The sequence below is a fragment of the Myxine glutinosa genome, chromosome 13 (genome assembly GCF_964187855.1).
Source record: "Myxine glutinosa chromosome 13, kmMyxGlut1.1, whole genome shotgun sequence".
NCBI lineage: Eukaryota > Metazoa > Chordata > Myxini > Myxiniformes > Myxinidae > Myxine > Myxine glutinosa.
Genome location: NC_136273.1, coordinates 6740023 through 6757671, shown reverse-complemented (window position 1 = coordinate 6757671; position 17649 = coordinate 6740023). Strand labels below are relative to the sequence as shown.

At 46.9% G+C, this 17649-nt stretch overlaps 1 protein-coding gene across 2 annotated transcripts in view; it reads left to right on the top strand.

Annotated features, from left to right (window-relative positions):
• CUL3 (cullin 3) overlaps positions 1 to 17649 on the top strand; it is an 85605-nt gene that overhangs the window by 11197 nt on the left and 56759 nt on the right. For both annotated transcript variants that reach the window (XM_068133670.2, XM_068133671.2), the window contains exons 2-4: positions 4386 to 4583; positions 6402 to 6515; positions 6638 to 6798. In XM_068133670.2, coding sequence (XP_067989771.1) covers positions 4386 to 4583; positions 6402 to 6515; positions 6638 to 6798 — 473 coding nt within the window. The remainder of the gene's footprint in view (positions 1 to 4385; positions 4584 to 6401; positions 6516 to 6637; positions 6799 to 17649) is intronic.

The window sequence follows — 17649 nt, the reverse complement described above, 5'->3', positions numbered from 1 at the left end:
TGTCTCTCTCTGGCTCTGTCTCTCTCTGGCTCTGTCTCTCTCTCTGGCTCTGGCTCTGTCTCTCTCTGGCTCTGTCTCTCTCTCTGGCTCTCTCTGGCTCTGTCTCTCTCTCTCTCTGGCTCTGGCTCTCTCTGGCTCTGGCTCTCTCTGGCTCTGGCTCTCTCTGGCTCTGGCTGTCTGGCTCTGGCTCTCTCTGTCTCTCTGGCTCTGTCTCTCTCTGTCTCTGTCTCTCTCTGTCTCTCTGGCTCTGTCTCTCTCTGGCTCTATATCTCTATGACTCTGTCTCTGGCTCTGGCTGTGTCTTGCTCTGTCTCTCTCTGACTCTCTCTGGCTCTGTCTATCTGGCTCTGTGTATCTGACTCTGTCTGTCTCTCTCTGGCTCTGTCTCTCTCTGGCTCTGTCTCTCTCTGGCTCTGTCTCTCTCTGGCTCTGTCTCTCTCTGGCTCTGACTCTCTCTGACTCTGACTCTCTCTGACTCTGACTCTGTCTCTCTCTGGCTCTGTCTCTCTCTGGCTCTGTCTCTCTCTGGGTCTGTCTCTCTCTGGGTCTGTCTCTCTCTGAGTCTGTCTCTCTCTGGGTCTGTCTCTTTCTGGGTCTGTCTCTCTCTGGGTCTGTCTCTCTCTGGGTCTGTCTCTCTCTGGGTCTGTCTCTCTCTGGGTCTGTCTCTCTCTGGGTCTGTCTCTCTCTGGGTCTGTCTCTCTCTGGGTCTGTCTCTCTCTGGGTCTGTCTCTCTCTGGGTCTGTCTCTCTCTGGGTCTGTCTCTCTCTGGGTCTGTCTCTCTCTGGGTCTGTCTCTCTCTGGGTCTGTCTCTCTCTGGGTCTGTCTCTCTCTGGGTCTGTCTCTCTCTGGGTCTGTCTCTCTCTGGGTCTGTCTCTCTCTGGGTCTGTCTCTCTCTGGGTCTGTCTCTCTCTGGGTCTGTCTCTCTCTGGGTCTGTCTCTCTCTGGGTCTGTCTCTCTCTGGGTCTGTCTCTCTCTGGGTCTGTCTCTCTCTGGGTCTGTCTCTCTCTGGGTCTGTCTCTCTCTGGGTCTGTCTCTCTCTGGGTCTGTCTCTCTCTGGGTCTGTCTCTCTCTGGGTCTGTCTCTCTCTGGGTCTGTCTCTCTCTGGGTCTGTCTCTCTCTGGGTCTGTCTCTCTCTGGGTCTGTCTCTCTCTGGGTCTGTCTCTCTCTGGGTCTGTCTCTCTCTGGGTCTGTCTCTCTCTGGGTCTGTCTCTCTCTGGGTCTGTCTCTCTCTGGGTCTGTCTCTCTCTGGGTCTGTCTCTCTCTGTCTCTCTCCGTCCCTCTCTCTGTCCCTCTCTCCCTCTCTGTCCATTTAACATACCCTCCGACGTGTGAACACCCGACTCGTAAAAAGAGGTTTTTTCTTTTTGATGAAGTGCATATTGAATTTGTTTTTTTTTTACTCGTTCACGTGACATGTGGTTTGATATTTATCCAAAATCAAAAAGACATTTATCCTCCCATCTACTTTCTCAACAATCCTCTCCAAGAAGTTCTGTCGCTCAAGCTTTTGGGTCTCACTATCTGCCATGATCTTTCCTGGGAAAACCACATTTCCAAGCTGGCCTCCAAAGCCAGTCGCCGACTGGGCATCCTCCGTCGTGCGAAGTCCTTCCTAGGCACACCTGAGCTCCTCACCACATACAAGGCTTTCATCCGCAGCTCAATGGAATACTGTTCCCCCCTATGGGCCGGTGCTCCTGCCTCACACCTGGCTCGGCTTCACGCTGTTGAATCCAAAGCTTTCAGAATCATTGGAATCTCCCGCGATGAAGCTATCTCTGAGGGCCTTTCACTCACTCACCGCAGGCAGGTAGGTGGTCTTTCTGTCTTCTACCGACTCCTCTCCGGCCTTGCTCCCCCAGCTCTCTCTGTGCTCTGTCCCCCAAATATTCCTACAGGTCGCACAAGATCTGCCAGCAACCCTCTGATGGTTAAACTGCCGAAATCTCGGCTCTCTGCTCACCTTCACTCTTTCATTCCTCTTTTCTCCCGCCTCTGGAACAAAGTCCCTCACTCCCTTCAATCCCACTCCTCCCTCCAGGTCTTTAAAACAGCTGTTCACCACCATCTCTTATCTTCCCCCATCCAAAACCTTGATCTTTTCTACCCCCACTAATTCACCCCAGATCCACCTTGTTTGAAATTCCAACTTCTTTCCTGGAAGTCTTGGCAGTGTCCATATGTTTTATACCTCTCCCACCCCCCCCCCCCCCCCCTTCCCATGCCTCCCCCCCAAAGCCCTCTCCCTCCCACAGTTCTCTTGATGTCTCCATGTCTCTCGGTCCCTGCTCTCAAATGTTGTGTTTGTGTCCTTCCCCCTCTCTCCCCATCTTGTCTACCGCTCCCCATATTTTGTGTTTTGTGTGTCTGTTTGTCTTTCTGTGTGATTAATGTTCGCTCTTTCACGAGCCTCGATCTTGTATACAAAAAAAAGAAAAGAAAAAAAAGAAGAAGCATTTAATGGAATGGTGTCGAGTGAAGGAGGAAGTCGTTACATTTACCCATTCTCTCGTTTACTAAAGGCAAAGAGGGGTTTGGTTACCTGTGCAGGTCGACCTGTGCAGGAGGTGGTTTACCTGTGCAGGTATACTGTACGGAAATGCTTTGCTCTAACTTGAATGAGACTTTGATGGTTTGTTTGTGTTGAGTTATGACGGCTCATCGATGCTCTGTCTCCTGTTTGCTTTGTTTGTGATATCTCATTGAAGAGTTTGCTGTGATCCTGGATGGTTTTCCATTGAATATGCAGTGATACACGAGCCATGTGGTGGTTGTGGTGGTGGTGGAAAGACTGTACAGCAGAAAGTTCAATGAAATGGTTCGAGTGATGTTTCGAAAGTCGGGGCAAGAGTTTTCTAATGAGATGAAAATTGGAGAATCTATGGGGGATCTTAACCTAGATGAGACACCTGGTTTTACACTGGATTAGGGGATCTTAACCTGGATGAGACACCTGTCTTTACACTGGATTTTGTTGCGGCGTCAAGATTTCCTGTCTGGCTCTAAGGGTTTCACTCTCGTATTAGGTCGACCATGGTTCTGTTTCAAGGACGATTTGGCATGAAAAAGGAGTCACACCTGTGTGGAGGCAGTCATTTTCATTCCCAATGATGGTTGAAATTGTTTAATTACCCCAACACCGAATGTGGATGCAGGTTATGTTTTGTGAAGGCGGATGCTGTCTGTCTGTCTGTGAACACGATATCTCAAGAAGTTATGGACAGATGTTGACGAAGTTTTGTGGACAGGTTGGGTGTGTGACGAGGTTACATTGGTTACATTTTGGTGACGATCCGAATCTGGCCAATCGGTGTGATCCAAAACGTAAACGGTTCAACCTGGCGGAGGTGTGTGCTTCACCGAGCACCGTTCTAGTTTTTCATATTTGTTAGAATCTGATTTTGAACAGGCGCTAGTAAAATACGGGAATTTTCTCAAGTGTCATCTTTGGATAATTTTTCCCCGTGATGTAACAGGATGTATTTATTTATTTGTAAATGATGGGGAGGGAGAGGGAAGCACACAAGTGCAACGTTTGAGAGCAGGGACATCGGGAGATCTGTGGGAGGGAGACGGCTTGGGGGGAGGAGGCATGGGAAGGGGGGGAGGAGAAGTATAAAACACATGGACACTGCTAGGACTTCTAGGAAAGAAGTCAGAATTTCAAAAAAGTGTATCTGGGGTGAATTAACGGGGGTAGAAAAGATCAAGGTTTTGGATGGGGGAAGATAAGAGATGGTGGTGAACAGCTGTTTTGAAGACCTGGAGGGAGGAGTGGGATTGAAGAGAGTGAGGGAGTTTGTTCCAGAGGCGGGAGAAAAGAGGAATGAAGGAGTGAAGGTGAGCAGAGAGCCGAGATTTTGGCAGTTTAACCATAAGAGGGTGGCTGGCAGATCTTGTGCGACCTGTAGGAATATTTGGGGGACAGAGCACAGAGAGCTGGGGGGGCAAGGCCGGAGAGGAGTCGGTAGGATACAGAAAGACCACCAACCTGCCTGCGGTGAGTGAGTCAAAGGCCCTGAAAAGTGAAAAGTTTAAACCTGGTACCACACAAGTGTTATTTAATACCTAAACTGTATCATCGATATTTAAAATGACTACCAAAAGTTATGTTTGGTCTTGTTTCCTGTTGAGGGTCTTCTTCATTATGGACAAGGCACAAGGTCACGTAGACCATTTGCACAACGTAACAGGGTGAGACCTCATTGTCACCAAGTTATAATTATAATATTGCTCGTTGTATTATATTACATTAACCATAGTGGACGTTGTTTGTCTTCCACATGGGTTATGATCCATTCCGATGCTTGGACGAGGCTTGCAGGCCAAAAACTCGCCGTCACTTACCGTTGCTTTGTCGACCTCCCTCCTTCCTGTTGCTCCAGATGACTATGGACGAGAAGTATGTTGCAAGTATATGGAACCTGCTGAAAAATGCAATCCAGGAAATACAGAAGAAAAACAACAGTGGGCTGAGTTTCGAGGAACTGTACAGGAACGCATACACGATGGTTCTGCACAAGCACGGGGAAAAGCTGTACACGGGGTTGCGAGAGGTCGTTTCTGAGCATCTCGTTAACAAGGTACGTTAAGTCATCTTGTGCAGCGTGTACGCATCCGTGTACGCATCCGTGTACGCATTCGTCCAACAACGAGACTTGCTTTTTAAATCATGAAGGCCTTTGAAAAGGGATTGTTGAACCCTCATTGGTTTTCTGCAAAGAAAGGCAAGACCATTTATACACTCTATTCTCATGATATGAGGATTGTTCAAATGTGACCAGGACCTTTCTTCTTCTTCTTCTTCTTCGATTGTATGCAGCCCAAAACTGCGAGTAGCATCATTGGCAGGGTGCGTGGCTGCGTTGTTGATGCAGAGCCCCCGCAGGTTCGGACAGGTGTTTGGAGATTGTTCAGGGAGCAAGTGATAGCTCGCCTACTTTTCACGAAGGACGCCATGGGGTCTTTCACGTCCACCAACTGGTGCCACCAGACAGGACGCCCGTTTAACGTCCGTCCGAGGGACGACGCACCCATCGATGAATCGCCCCGCCTGTAAAACACCGGGATGACGGGTTATAGCTGGGTCCGGGTCGATGACGGTATTCAAACCCGGGCTCGACGGCCGTCCGGTTTGCGGACCTCTCGGCCATCCTGCCATTCCTACCTTTGTTTGTAAAGGGCGCATTCATGTGCGAAAATTGCATTTTGAGGGAAGTTGTCTTTGTCGTGTCGTCAGCGTAGGTCAGCCAGGATGGCATAGATGTGGGGCCCTCAAGTTTAACCTGTTTTTTCTGTGTTTGATTTGTGGTCCGACTCTATGGACGATGGAATTGATGCTTCGCTTCGGTCGGGCGATTTAGGTGCAAAGCGATAAATCGGTGTTCTCTCGTAATAACAACAAATCTCAGAGTTGTATGGACAATTATGCAGAACCTGAGGTAACCTGCCACTAATAAAGTAACTTTGAAGTACTGTATGTAGTAGTAACATCAGAGTGGTGCATGTTCTTAGTTTCACCTTTGATTCGGAGTTTGTGGGGAGGCACTGCCCTCCTCCCCCTCCTCCGCCCCCCCCCCCCCCCACCCCCATCCCTCCCAGTATATATAACCGTGATCTTTGTTTTACTGTTCCTTGTTGTTTTGTTTTTAATCGAGAGATGTAGGCTCATGGAGGAGCTAAAAGACAAAGAGCATCAGGTTCACAAACTGGCAGAGGATCAAAGGGGATCAGAGAGCAGGTCTGCACATGAGTGGCTGAAAGGAAAGAGGCTCAGGTAGGTACAGGGTGGGGTTAGGGTCAGTGGAGAGGGTGGGGTGGAAATGGGAGAAAGCATGAGATGATGATTAGCAACACACTTGGAAAAACCGGAGGGAGGGAAATGAGACTGGAGTCTCGAGGAGTCTGTCAGAAGATGAGGTAATGGAGGTGGGCATTCGGGTTAAAATCGGGCAAGGTAAGCGAGTGCAATCTCGTGTGGCTGGGGCTGCACCGACAAGAGAGCGTGAGGTACGAGGCCCAAAGCGAGGGGCAAGAAAAGAAGCACACCTTGGGGCTTGGTCTTCTGCCGAGAGATGGCAGTAACATGTTTGTGGCCTTCCCATCTGAACATTTGAGTTGCGTCATGGGCAACCCAGGTTTACAAACCCTCGTACGTTGTTGAGTTGTCCATTGCACCTTGATGGCACCTTGATGTTGTGCACCTGATGTGCGTACACGGTAAGCTCCAACAAAAGATGTAAACATTTAGGATTCCCTTTGCTGCTTTGAATATTTATGTTTGGAACTTGCTTGACCTGTTCAGGAAGTCTCCCTTTTTGGGCCTCCAGCAGCATTTGATCGTTGTATAAATTATATCACTGCTGATGTTTAATCGTGATGATATTGGTGACCTGTGCCAGGTGCGGGTGGACGTATTGAACTCCCTGAATAACAACTTGCTGCAGACGCTAAACCAGGCGTGGAACGACCATCAAACCTCCATGGTCATGATCCGTGACATCCTAATGTACATGGTACTGCCGTTAAATATACTATCTATCGTCATTGTCGTTCGTCGAACACGTCTTGCCATCGTCGGCGTCGGTCGCTTTTGTGACGCGCAATGCCGACTCGATGACCCCCTGCCTTGCCCTAGGATCGAGTGTACGTGCTGCAGAACAACGTGGAGAACGTGTACAACTTGGGACTTATCATCTTCCGAGACCAAGTGGTTCGATACGGGAACATCCGTGAGCACTTGCAGCAAACCCTACTGAATCTGATCGCTAAAGAGCGGGGTGGTGACGTCGTTGATAGGTGAGGTGGATTGAAATGAGGTGTTTGAATTGCAAGAGGTTGGTGAGGGTTGAAAGACACTGCACGATCTATAATAAATTGCACTTTTGTTATCTTGGGCTGTACTGGTTAGTAAGAGGACCTTCCCTCGGATATTGCTTTTGCTGATTTGCTCTCTGCCACAGTTGTCTGTGTATTCATCCAATGAGAAGAGCCATTGTTTTACCTGCTCCTCCTCAGTCGAACCGTCAAACTCGTCGAGCTGTTACCCTGTGCACACAAAGCGAAAATCAGTGTTAAACTAGAACGCCACTCAGTAGAGCGCATACTCCCGCCGTGGGTCAAGTTGGAGCCCTGTCTTCCAATGGTAAAAAACCCTGCAAAAAATTCCTGGATCCGGAATAATATCCTGAGCTTCACCAAAAACGAATCGATTCTTCCTTATCCCAAGGGCAATCATCCCACCAACCTTCAACCAAATCCGTTCAGAACTTTTACAGATATCTTGTTCACAAACACACACACGAACACACACACACTAACACACACACACGAACACACACACACAGACACGGACACGATCGAATGCATTACTCCCTGGCGGGAGTAACTGGAACGGCACTCAGTAGAGAGCACACCTCCGCCTGGTTGGCCATTTCACACAATGCTGAAGAATCGCTTTAAAAATTCTACTAGGTGGATCCAGATCCGGAGCTTCACCAAAATTGAATCGATTCGTCCTTGTCACGCACACAACCTGTTCAACAAGTTTCGTCCAAATCCATCCATAACTTTTTGAGATATCCTGCTATGTATCATTTTTGGCCCTAATTCCCAATGGTGAACAATCACTTTAAATGTTCTCGTAGCCGGATCTGGATCTTCACCAAAATCTAAACATTTCGTCCTTGTCACATACGCTGCATCTCTGCCAAATTTCGTCCGAATCCGTCCACAACTTTATGAGATACTAGCAGAAGTACCCGGCATTGCCGGGCGGGGGAGGGGGAAGAGGAGGGGAGGAGAGGGGGGTAGGGGGGTAGGGGAGAATAGGGGGGGGGGGAAGTACCCGGCATTCCGTGTATAAACGTGAGGGAAAAGAGGAGGGAGGGGGAGGAGAGGGGGGAGGGGGAGGAGAGGGGGGAGGGGGAGGAGAGGGGGGAGGAGGGGGAGGGGGGAAGGAGGGGGAGGGGGGAGGGAGGGGGAGGACGGAGGGGGAAGGGAGGGGAGGACGGACGGGGGAGGGGGGAGGGAAGGGGAGGGCCAGTCAACAATGACGTTGCAGTTCTCATGGTCGGAGAGCAGCACAACAATCGCGACATCGTCCTGAATCTTCGCAACAGCACGAAGCGGATTTTGGAGACTCACCGATCCTGTGACGCCCTCCAGTACCGGCGTTGCCGGGTGGGGGAAGGGAGACCCGTACATTCCCAACCCGTACATTCGCCCTCTCGACTCAAGCTCACTCGGACAAAAGCCTCGCACAAATTCCACCGTGAAGGCCCAATGGCCATGTCTATGCCACAAATCAAGTACGTGAGCGAGTCGGGCGCACTGAATTGAAAATATATAGAACGCTCATACTCCGTGAAAAGTGAAGCCAACTGGCGGCGGGGATGGAACATCACGTGATCGCTCTGAGCGAATCGGCGCGCTGGTCTGCCACCGGCGGTCAGAATCCGTGCGTAATATTCCTCGCTGAAAAAAAATCTATGTGAAACATGCTACTATCTATGCTAAATCATGCTAAATGCTAATCATGCTAAAATCTATGCTACTTGCTGTGAGTTTATGGCGGCAAGGAACATCACGTGATCGCGTCACGAACATCATTCGTGATCACGTCATCACGTGATCGTGATCATCATCAATGAGCCCGAATGAGCGAATCAGCATGCTGGAAATTTTCCTTCCACTCATGGCGTAAATAAATATACTGCCGTAAATATGGTACATTATTAAAAAATAAATGTACTACAATATTTTTGAAAAATTTCATTGGTTGCTAGGAGACGGCAGCATGTAAAAACCGTTTGAATATTTGAAATACAGTTTGATCCAGAGGTAAATGGTATGGTCTTGCTGGTTGGTGGACACGATATGTGTAAGGGAAATTATTTTGGTGTCCTGTATCTGGTCGTGCTCGTTGGTGAACACGGTACATTTAAGGGAAATGATTTTCTGTCATTCTTCTGAGTGGTTGCTTCTCCTTCCCCGTATTTTTGTTCATTTTATTGTTTTTTCCACTCTTGAGTTGTGGGCCTTCCTTGAGCGGTATTACATTTATCATCATCATCATTGGAATGTCTGTTGTAAAGATACGGACATCAAGTCCGTATCTTGACGCAGAGAGCATCAAGCACCATCTTTTTATACCAGGCAACGGCGGCAACGCACTAACGCAGACCTCGCTCGGCCCCGCCCATAGCTGCCTCGCTCGGCCCCGCCCACAGCGACCTCGCTCGGTCCCGCCCACAGCGACCTCGCTCGGTCCCGCCCACAGCGACCTCGCTCGGTCCCGCCCACAGCGACCTTGCTCGGTCCCTCCCACAGCGGCATCACTCCGCCCTACACGGCACTATCTATATATTATTCGTACAATGCCGGGTACTTCTGCTCGCTGAAAAAAAAATCTATGTGAAACATGCTACTATCTATGCTAAATCATGCTAAATCATGCTAAATGCTAATCATGCAGAAGTACTCGGCAAAAACGCAATCGTTTTTCGCTCTGAAATACGCGTAACTGAGTTAATGGCGGCAACGAACATCACGTGATCGCTCTGAGCGAATCAGCGCGCTGCTCTGCTACCGGTCAGATTCCGGTCATAATATTCCGCGCTGAGGTAAAAATATGGTAAAAAAAATATTATTAAATACATTTTTAGGTCAGCCATGTTCTTCCCAGGCTCAATGGCCATGTCTGTGCCAAATATCAAGTACGTGAGCCTCTCCGTTTAGGAGTCTATCGGTAACATTGCACACACACACACACACACACACACACACACACACACACACACACACACACACACACACACACACACACACACACACACAAACTGTGTTTTATATATACTAGGGCATGCCCGTACTATATCTATATATCTAAAATTATATCCCCCCCTCTATTTACATGAAATGGTTTGGTCCAAAGCGAACGGCTTGCGAGTGGTGACAATCCCCCCCCTCTATTTACATGCAATGGTTCGGTCCAAAGCGAACGGCTTCCGGAGTTTGGTAAAGAAATCGCCATCGCGTACACAAACGCGCAGGAAAGCGAATGAATCGCAAATTCGTTTTTATTAGTTGTAAAACATAGTTTAACGCCAACATAGTTTGCAAACGTGAAATAAATGAATACGCTCTCAAATGTGCCATCCGAGGCAGAGTGTGTCCGCCACGTTCGGCACACGCGATCGTTCGCTGCTCTCTGATTGGTTGAATCGTTTTTTGGACATAGCTCGGTAAGTAATTGTCCGATTAATATGAAACCTTGAAAAGGCACATCCTCGGGTCCCCAGCAATATACCTGGCAAGTTTCAAGTATATCGGACCGGTAGTTGTCGAGAAACAGCGGTCACAGACAAACAAACAAACGTACAGACGTACAGACAGACAGACAGAGATTACTGGAATTATAGATAGATATGGATTTTGTTCACAAACGGACAGACAGGGGTGAAAACACAACCCCCATCCACCTTTGGTGGCGGAGGTAATAATTGCTTCGCTTTGGCTGTCTCACTCTGTATCCCCAAATGTCAGTTTATGATCGAGGAACAACTTGGTTTAAAAATGAATGTTATCTTTTGAACACAAATCCGAAAACGAACGTGTAGTTTAGTCTGAATTTGTCCACCGTGCACGCGCGGACAGGGGTGAGATGAAACGATTTCCTCTATCTGCCTGAAACAAAATGGAAAATAATTCCAAACAGGAAACCTACTTTTTTAGACGTCATAAAGGACACGAACCACAGGCACGAAGAACTAATGTAACGTGTTAATTGAGGTGGTGTATAAGACGCTGCGGTGGTAAGCACCCAGAATTTTTTTCCACAACATTTAAAAATCTTTATTTAATTTAAATTGAGTAATATACTTGAACACTAGAACACAAATAACCTTATTGACACTTTCAAAACTTCTGCTTAGCAGCTGTGGGACATTTAACATTCATGAGGGAATGCTAACAGACAGGATTCCCATATTAATGTTCTGCTCGACGACGGCCCTTCCTGCGATGCACTTTCGTTTGACAGTTTAATATTCTCGTCGGAATTTAACCCTCATGAGATGGCACAAAAGGTGACTATATTCACACAAACCCCAACGGTGGATCCTTTTAGAATTTGCAATGGAAGGTTTGTGATCGTCCAAAGTATGTAGTTTGTCTTTACCTGTAAGGTTTACTTTCTGTTTCCATTTCTATATTTGTAGTTTTTCTAACCTTCCAGGGCTTTGGTGTTTTCCTCATGTTACTTTAAGAAAATTATTTAGCTTCCCCAGCTCTCTCTGGGCTCTGCCCCCCAAATATTCCTGCCGGACGCACAAGATCTGCCTGCAACCCTCTTCTGGTGAAACTGCCAAAATCAAGACTCTCTGCTCACCCTCACTCCTTCATTCCCCTTTTCTCCCGCCTCTGGAACAAACGCCCCCACTCCCTTCAATCCCACCCCTCCCTCCAGGTCTTCAAAACAGCTGTTCACCACCATTTCTTATCTTCCCCCATCCAAAACCTTGATCTTTTCTACCCCCGTTAATACACCCCAAATCCACCTCTTTCAATCTCCAACTTCTTTCCTGAAATTCCTTGTCGTGTCCATCTTGCAGCCCTCTCCCTTCCATAGATCTCCGGATGTCCCTGTTCTCTACTGTTGTTGTTTCCCTCTCTCTTCCGCTCCCTTTATTATATGTTTGATGTGTTGGCTCTTATATAATCCTTGAGTGAGTATACAAAAAGTAAAAAAAACAGTGATGGCAGCTGGCCAGGCCTGATATTTGACTGTGGCAGGAATTTGTAATTTGTTCAGGGTGCCGGTGATAACTCGCCTCCTCTTCCCAAGAGACACCATGGGATATTTATCATCCACCGAAGATATACCAGTGCTGACAGATGGGTCCTCTTTCTTAACGGCCTTCTGATGGACGTCGCACACATTGATCCATCGTCCTGCGTTCGAGACACCAGGATGACAATTTCTCGTGGGGTCGAGATTCGAACCCAGGCCGGATAGCTCGACTGCATGTGCAGATCGTTCTATCTTCTCCTGCTTGCCCGATGAATAAATAGATATCTTGGATTCCGAAAGTTCCATATTGCAACGAGCAGAAGGAAATGGCTTATGATTGAAAGGAAAGTGCAAAACACCTTTCCTGAATGACCAACCCAGCTTGAATTTGGCAATGTTCGGCATGAAGTGGTGAAGCACCAGGAATCTTCATTTGTGAGTTTCTTGCCTATTTATGCATTCTGCCTGTTTTGAAAATCTTCGTTTTTTTTTGCGGCTCAGGTTGATACCTTGGTAACCCACCAGATATTACTCGTGAAATTTCTACCAGCGGCTATCACCAATTCCGGTTTTTGGAATAACCCCGAATCACAAACGTATTTAACCACGTGTCCGTTGCACTGAAGGTATTTTGCCATTTCCTTCCAGGATCTTGCGTTTTGCCTCCACTCGGTGGTATAGTTCGCCTTGTTATTTACCTGTCCCTCGGCTCTGTGTCCGCATCACGCTCCACCTGACTCCGGACGCTCCACTTAACGTCGTGTGCCAGATTTAAGGCTGGGCCACATTGTGTCTGTCTGGTATGGCCTGCTCGTCCAATTGGCTTCAATTCACATGGGCTCTGGAATGCTTCACATGTACGACTGAATATGCAGGGAATCCATCAATTCGTGAATTGTGTTTTATACTCGTCGGTTTGATGACGTGTTCCTCAGTTATTCATTGGTTGTGTCGACATGAACTGTCTGCAGCTCAATCTCTTCTTGGTATGGATAAATAATTCACAGTCAAGTGGAGGCATGCCATAAGATAACGCAGTTCAATGTAATATTGAGGTAGTGTGTTTGTGTACAAAGGTTATTGTTATTGTTGTTGTTGTGTTGCCGCAGTCATTTCTGGTTGTTTATGTTGTGCTCTTGCCCACATGAAGCCAGGACCGCGCAGTCTTCCATGATGTGTTTTATTGTGTGTGGAGCAGCCTGGCAGGGGTTGCAGGTGTCGTCGAGTCTATGTTTGTAGGGTAAAGTTGTGGATGGTGTCCACAGTGAAGGCGTGAAAGGTGAATACGATCGGACCTGGGGAGTACCTTCTCAATGTCCAATATGTCCAAGCTTCCATCGATGGGTGGGGGTTTTGTGCCCAATATACTGTTTGGGCCCAGGTTGATTATTGTGTTTATGGTGATGTGCGTGTGGATTTTTTTGTTTTTGTAATTTCTGTTGTCTGGTAGGGGGGATGGTATGACGGATGTCACTGTAGTGTCTTTGTGGTGTAGTTTTAATATGTCTAGGGGCCTGTAGGTGGTTGTACAAGTAGTAGTAGTAGTTGTAGTAGTAGTAGTATGGGTGATTAGGGTTGGCATTTGCTATTGCAAGGAAATGTGCACCTCTCATGTCGAAGTGGTTTTTGATTTTTAGCATTTTACCTGTGTGTAGGTGCTCAATGGGTGTTGTTAATTTGTAACCTGCGATGATGCGAAGGGCTTTGTTTTGTATGGTCTGCAGATGTTGAGATGTGTGTTTGATAGCCTGGAGGCCCAAAGATGAGCTGGCATAGTTGATGACTGATCTAATGTTCTGTTTGTATGTTGGTGATGTTGTTTCTTTGTGGTGTCCGAAGTCGGTGCCTGTGAGTTCTCCAAGTTTGTTCAGCCTGGGTGTGCATCATGATCATGATCATCGTTTTACGGCCGTTTCCATTCTTGCATGTGTTAGCCGTGATTCACCCAATGGCTGCTTTCCAGGCTGCGTGATCCGTTGTTAGCCCTTTAACTCCGAGATCATGTCTCAGCCACTCATTCCATGTTTTCCTCGGACGGCCTCTAGTTCTCCGTCCACTCGCATTCATATTTATACACCTCTTCACACAGCTGCCCTCCCCCATCCTTTCTACGTGTCCGAACACCTCAACCTACCACTACGCATAACCTCACTAATGCTCTGTATACCAAACCTATCCCTTAATTCCACATTTGGTTTCCTATCCTTCAATGTCACATTATACATCAATCTCACCATTCTCATTTCATTTTGTTCACACCTCTGTTCATCCTCCTTTTTGATCGCCCAGGTTTCACTGCCACACAACATCGCGCTTCTAATACAAGCTAACTTAAAGTTTTCCCTTTGGTTGTAGAAAGATCCCCCTTGATATCAATAGGGGTAACGACTCCCTACACTTCCTCCAACCACTTCTAATTCATGCAATCACTGGCACCTCTGCACCACCACCTGCTGCAATTATATCACCAATGATGTGTGCATGTTTTTTAATGTTTGTGATGTGATCTGAGAATGACATGGATGTGTTAAAAGTGACGCCGAGGTATGTGTGTGTGTGTGTGTGTGTGTGTGTGTGTGTGTGTGTGTGTGTGTGTGTGTGTGTGTGTGTGTGTGTGTGTGTGTGTGTGTGTGTGTGTGTGTGTGTTATGGATGCCGTTCAGTGTGATGTGTGGTGCAGCGCTATGTTCGTTGGTGTAATTTGTTAGAAGAGTGACTGTTGATTTTGAGGGGACTACTTTTAGTGTGTTTATGGTGAGCCAGGTTTGTAGGGTGCTGAGGAAGGGTTAAAGTTATGCTGTGGCGGTGTTGATGTTGCTATGAGTCGAGGTGATGGTTATATCGTCCGCATATGCTAATTGTATGTTCTCGGGTAGTTTTGGAATGTCGTGCATGAACAGATTAAAGAGTGCGGGGGAGAGGACTGAGCCTTGAGGGATTCCATTCGGAAAGTATCATGTGCGTGATAACCTGCCGTTAAAAATGACGAATGCCTGCCCGCATGATGGGTAGTTGGCCATTCAGCATTTGGTGTTGTTGTGCTTGTTTGTGTTGAGTATTTTATTTGTGAGCAAGAGCTTTGGGAGTGTCAAAGACTTTCCTGATGTCTACTGTGGTGAGAGTAGTGCGGTTTTGTGTCTTGGATACAAAGGTATGAATACCTGCTGAACTTGTAATCACCTGGGTTGGTCAAAGGCACATAAACAAGGCCCTCCCACAGCCTAAAGTATATATTTCTCACCAGGTGTTTTTAAAAGTTTACTGTTTTTGCATTTATGAAAAAATACCCAATTAAGCACTGCCTCTAGATTTATTCTGCATTCATTTGAGACTTTGTTTATGGTTGTGATGACTCCGGACAGGTAGAAGTTTATAAAGTAAAATCCTGGGATATTTTACAAGTATTTTGATTCCTTTCGGCCAAATCCGAATGCACCAATTGCCTCAGCCGTGTCAGCCTACTTGTACCAGAATCGAGACTGATACAGGTGTACAGCATGAGGTGAAGCTACAAAGAAACACGAGGTGTACGTCATTGGATTGATGGCATTCAAACTGGGTTGGTATCCCGGATCCCGGAAGACGTCGGTTGGTTGGAATCTGCCTGCAGAGAGGATTATAAGCTTTTGGAAGCGAATCTAGTCCCAGGAAAATTAGAATGTTGCAATCTGATGGTGAGTAAAAGCCAAACAGTCTCACTAGTGACCTTCACACTAATGACCTAATGAAAGGGGACACTCGCTCTGCCTTGCTTCCTCAAGACCGCATGTGATGTCGGTCCGCACTCCTTAATGCTTAATTGATCCTCGGTGCCACTTACGACGCGCGCTAAAGTTTTGTTCAACAGCACGTCACCTTCCTCGTACTCAAGCCACATTGTAATGAAAAATAATCTCAGCAGCAAGCAAGCGACTCATTTTGTTTCAAGCACAACTTTTAAATACCGTGCCGTTCGGGTGACGCAAAAAGGTACTTGTTTATTATCGATTTGCTTTTACAGCCTCCATTAGATCTGCGATTCCGCACCTTCGTCACCACTAAAGCACAAAAGCAAGTGATGAACCTTGGGAATGTGATAATTTCCACGCCAATACCCAACCTGGCTTAGAAGTGGAGCCTAATTTCAGAGCGACCTGTACAGGAAACTGAAAGGTACGAGTCGGTCAAGTATAGACACTTTACCCCAGAAGACCTCTTTGGGCGCTAACATGCTGTTTAAATGAGCCTACAATCTGTACTATAACTTCCATTCGATTGACGTTGATCTGCCAGCATAGTGGTCATCTCAGGTGTAGCATGTGAAATGGTGGCTGAGTCTCAGGTTCTGCTTCTTCATCACTGCAGGCAGGTTTATGGCTTTGCAATCCTTTACTGCTATTTTTCTTGTGTAGCTCCTCCCTCACTCTAGCCCCAAACTCTACCCCTCCAGGTCACGTGCACTGTACCAGAAAACCTTATTAGTACAGGCATTTTACGAAAAATAGCTGTGCAACCTCACACAAATTGCAACAAAAACAAACAACGAATTTTGATTCCTGGATACGTCTTCCATCACATGAAAAAAGTCTTAAGGAATCGTCTGGGGGGGAAATTATGAAAATCATCGATGTTTAACCCGACCAAAAACGGATTTTTTTTGGCCACAAATCGGTGTTTCTTGCATGGTTGTTCAAATGACTTATTAGTATATACCATGCTTAATGTTTGGTGAAGAGGATTTAAATCAATGAAGAATTCAAGTTTATAAAGAAATTCAGAACTTGACCACCATCATCATCATCATCATCATCATCATCATCATCGGCATCATCGGCATCGGCATCATATGGCATCATCATCAGCATCATCATATGGCATCATCATCATCGTATGGCATCATCATCATCGTATGGCATCATCATCATCATATGGCATCATCATCATCATATGGCATCATCATCATCATCGTCATCATATGACATCATCATCATCATATGGCATCATCATCATCATCATCATCATCATCGTCATCATCACATGGCATCTGTAGCGAGTTCGTGCAGCCAGATCCCCTGTGGTTTCCACAAGCTAGAGTACACTCAATGTTATTTTTCTTGCATGTGCATCTCAGGGTGCTGCAGTCAGCCTGACAGTTGCACCTGATCACCTGCAGCAGTTTTTCAGGAGCAGGAGCTAGGGCTGTCGGGAACGGCACAAGCCCCTCGTCACACTCCTGCCACCCCCACTCAGTCGGACGAAGTCCATCTGCCGATCCCTTCCATTCTTGAACTTGCAGGTACACACGCAGGCTGTGGTACATTGCTGCTCCTGCTGTCGGTGGCAACCTCTGTGGTTGAACGGGAGATGAGCTTGGTTGCTTGCATCATTGCTTGTCCAATTGATGCCACTTTGACGCCAGCATTCTTCCCAGCAAATAGTCCTTCCAATAGTATCGTCAGAGTATCTGGTAGATATTTGACGCCAGATTTTTGTGATTCTATGTCAATACAAGATGGATAGACTTCATGGGATGTTTCCATGGCTTTGATGTCTTCTTTGATCAGTTTAGCAGCTGCCTGTACAAGTTCTATCTTCTCTTCAGCAGTGTTAGTTTTCTGCTGCTGCTTTTTGTAGTATTCCTACAACACCTCCCTGGCTGTTGTACTGAAGGTAACCACGTTTGGCTTTCCATTAATCTCTGGATTATCCTCTCACCAAAGTGTTCATGCAGCCTCGTCTTCATGTGGGTGTAGCCATGTGCCTCATGTTTTGTGTCTGACAGTTTCTGTTGCATAAGGGTAATGAGATCATTGACAGTGATCTGCTCGTCGTCATTTTCTTCAAGATATTTTGCAATATCCAAGAATGCTTCAGTCTTCT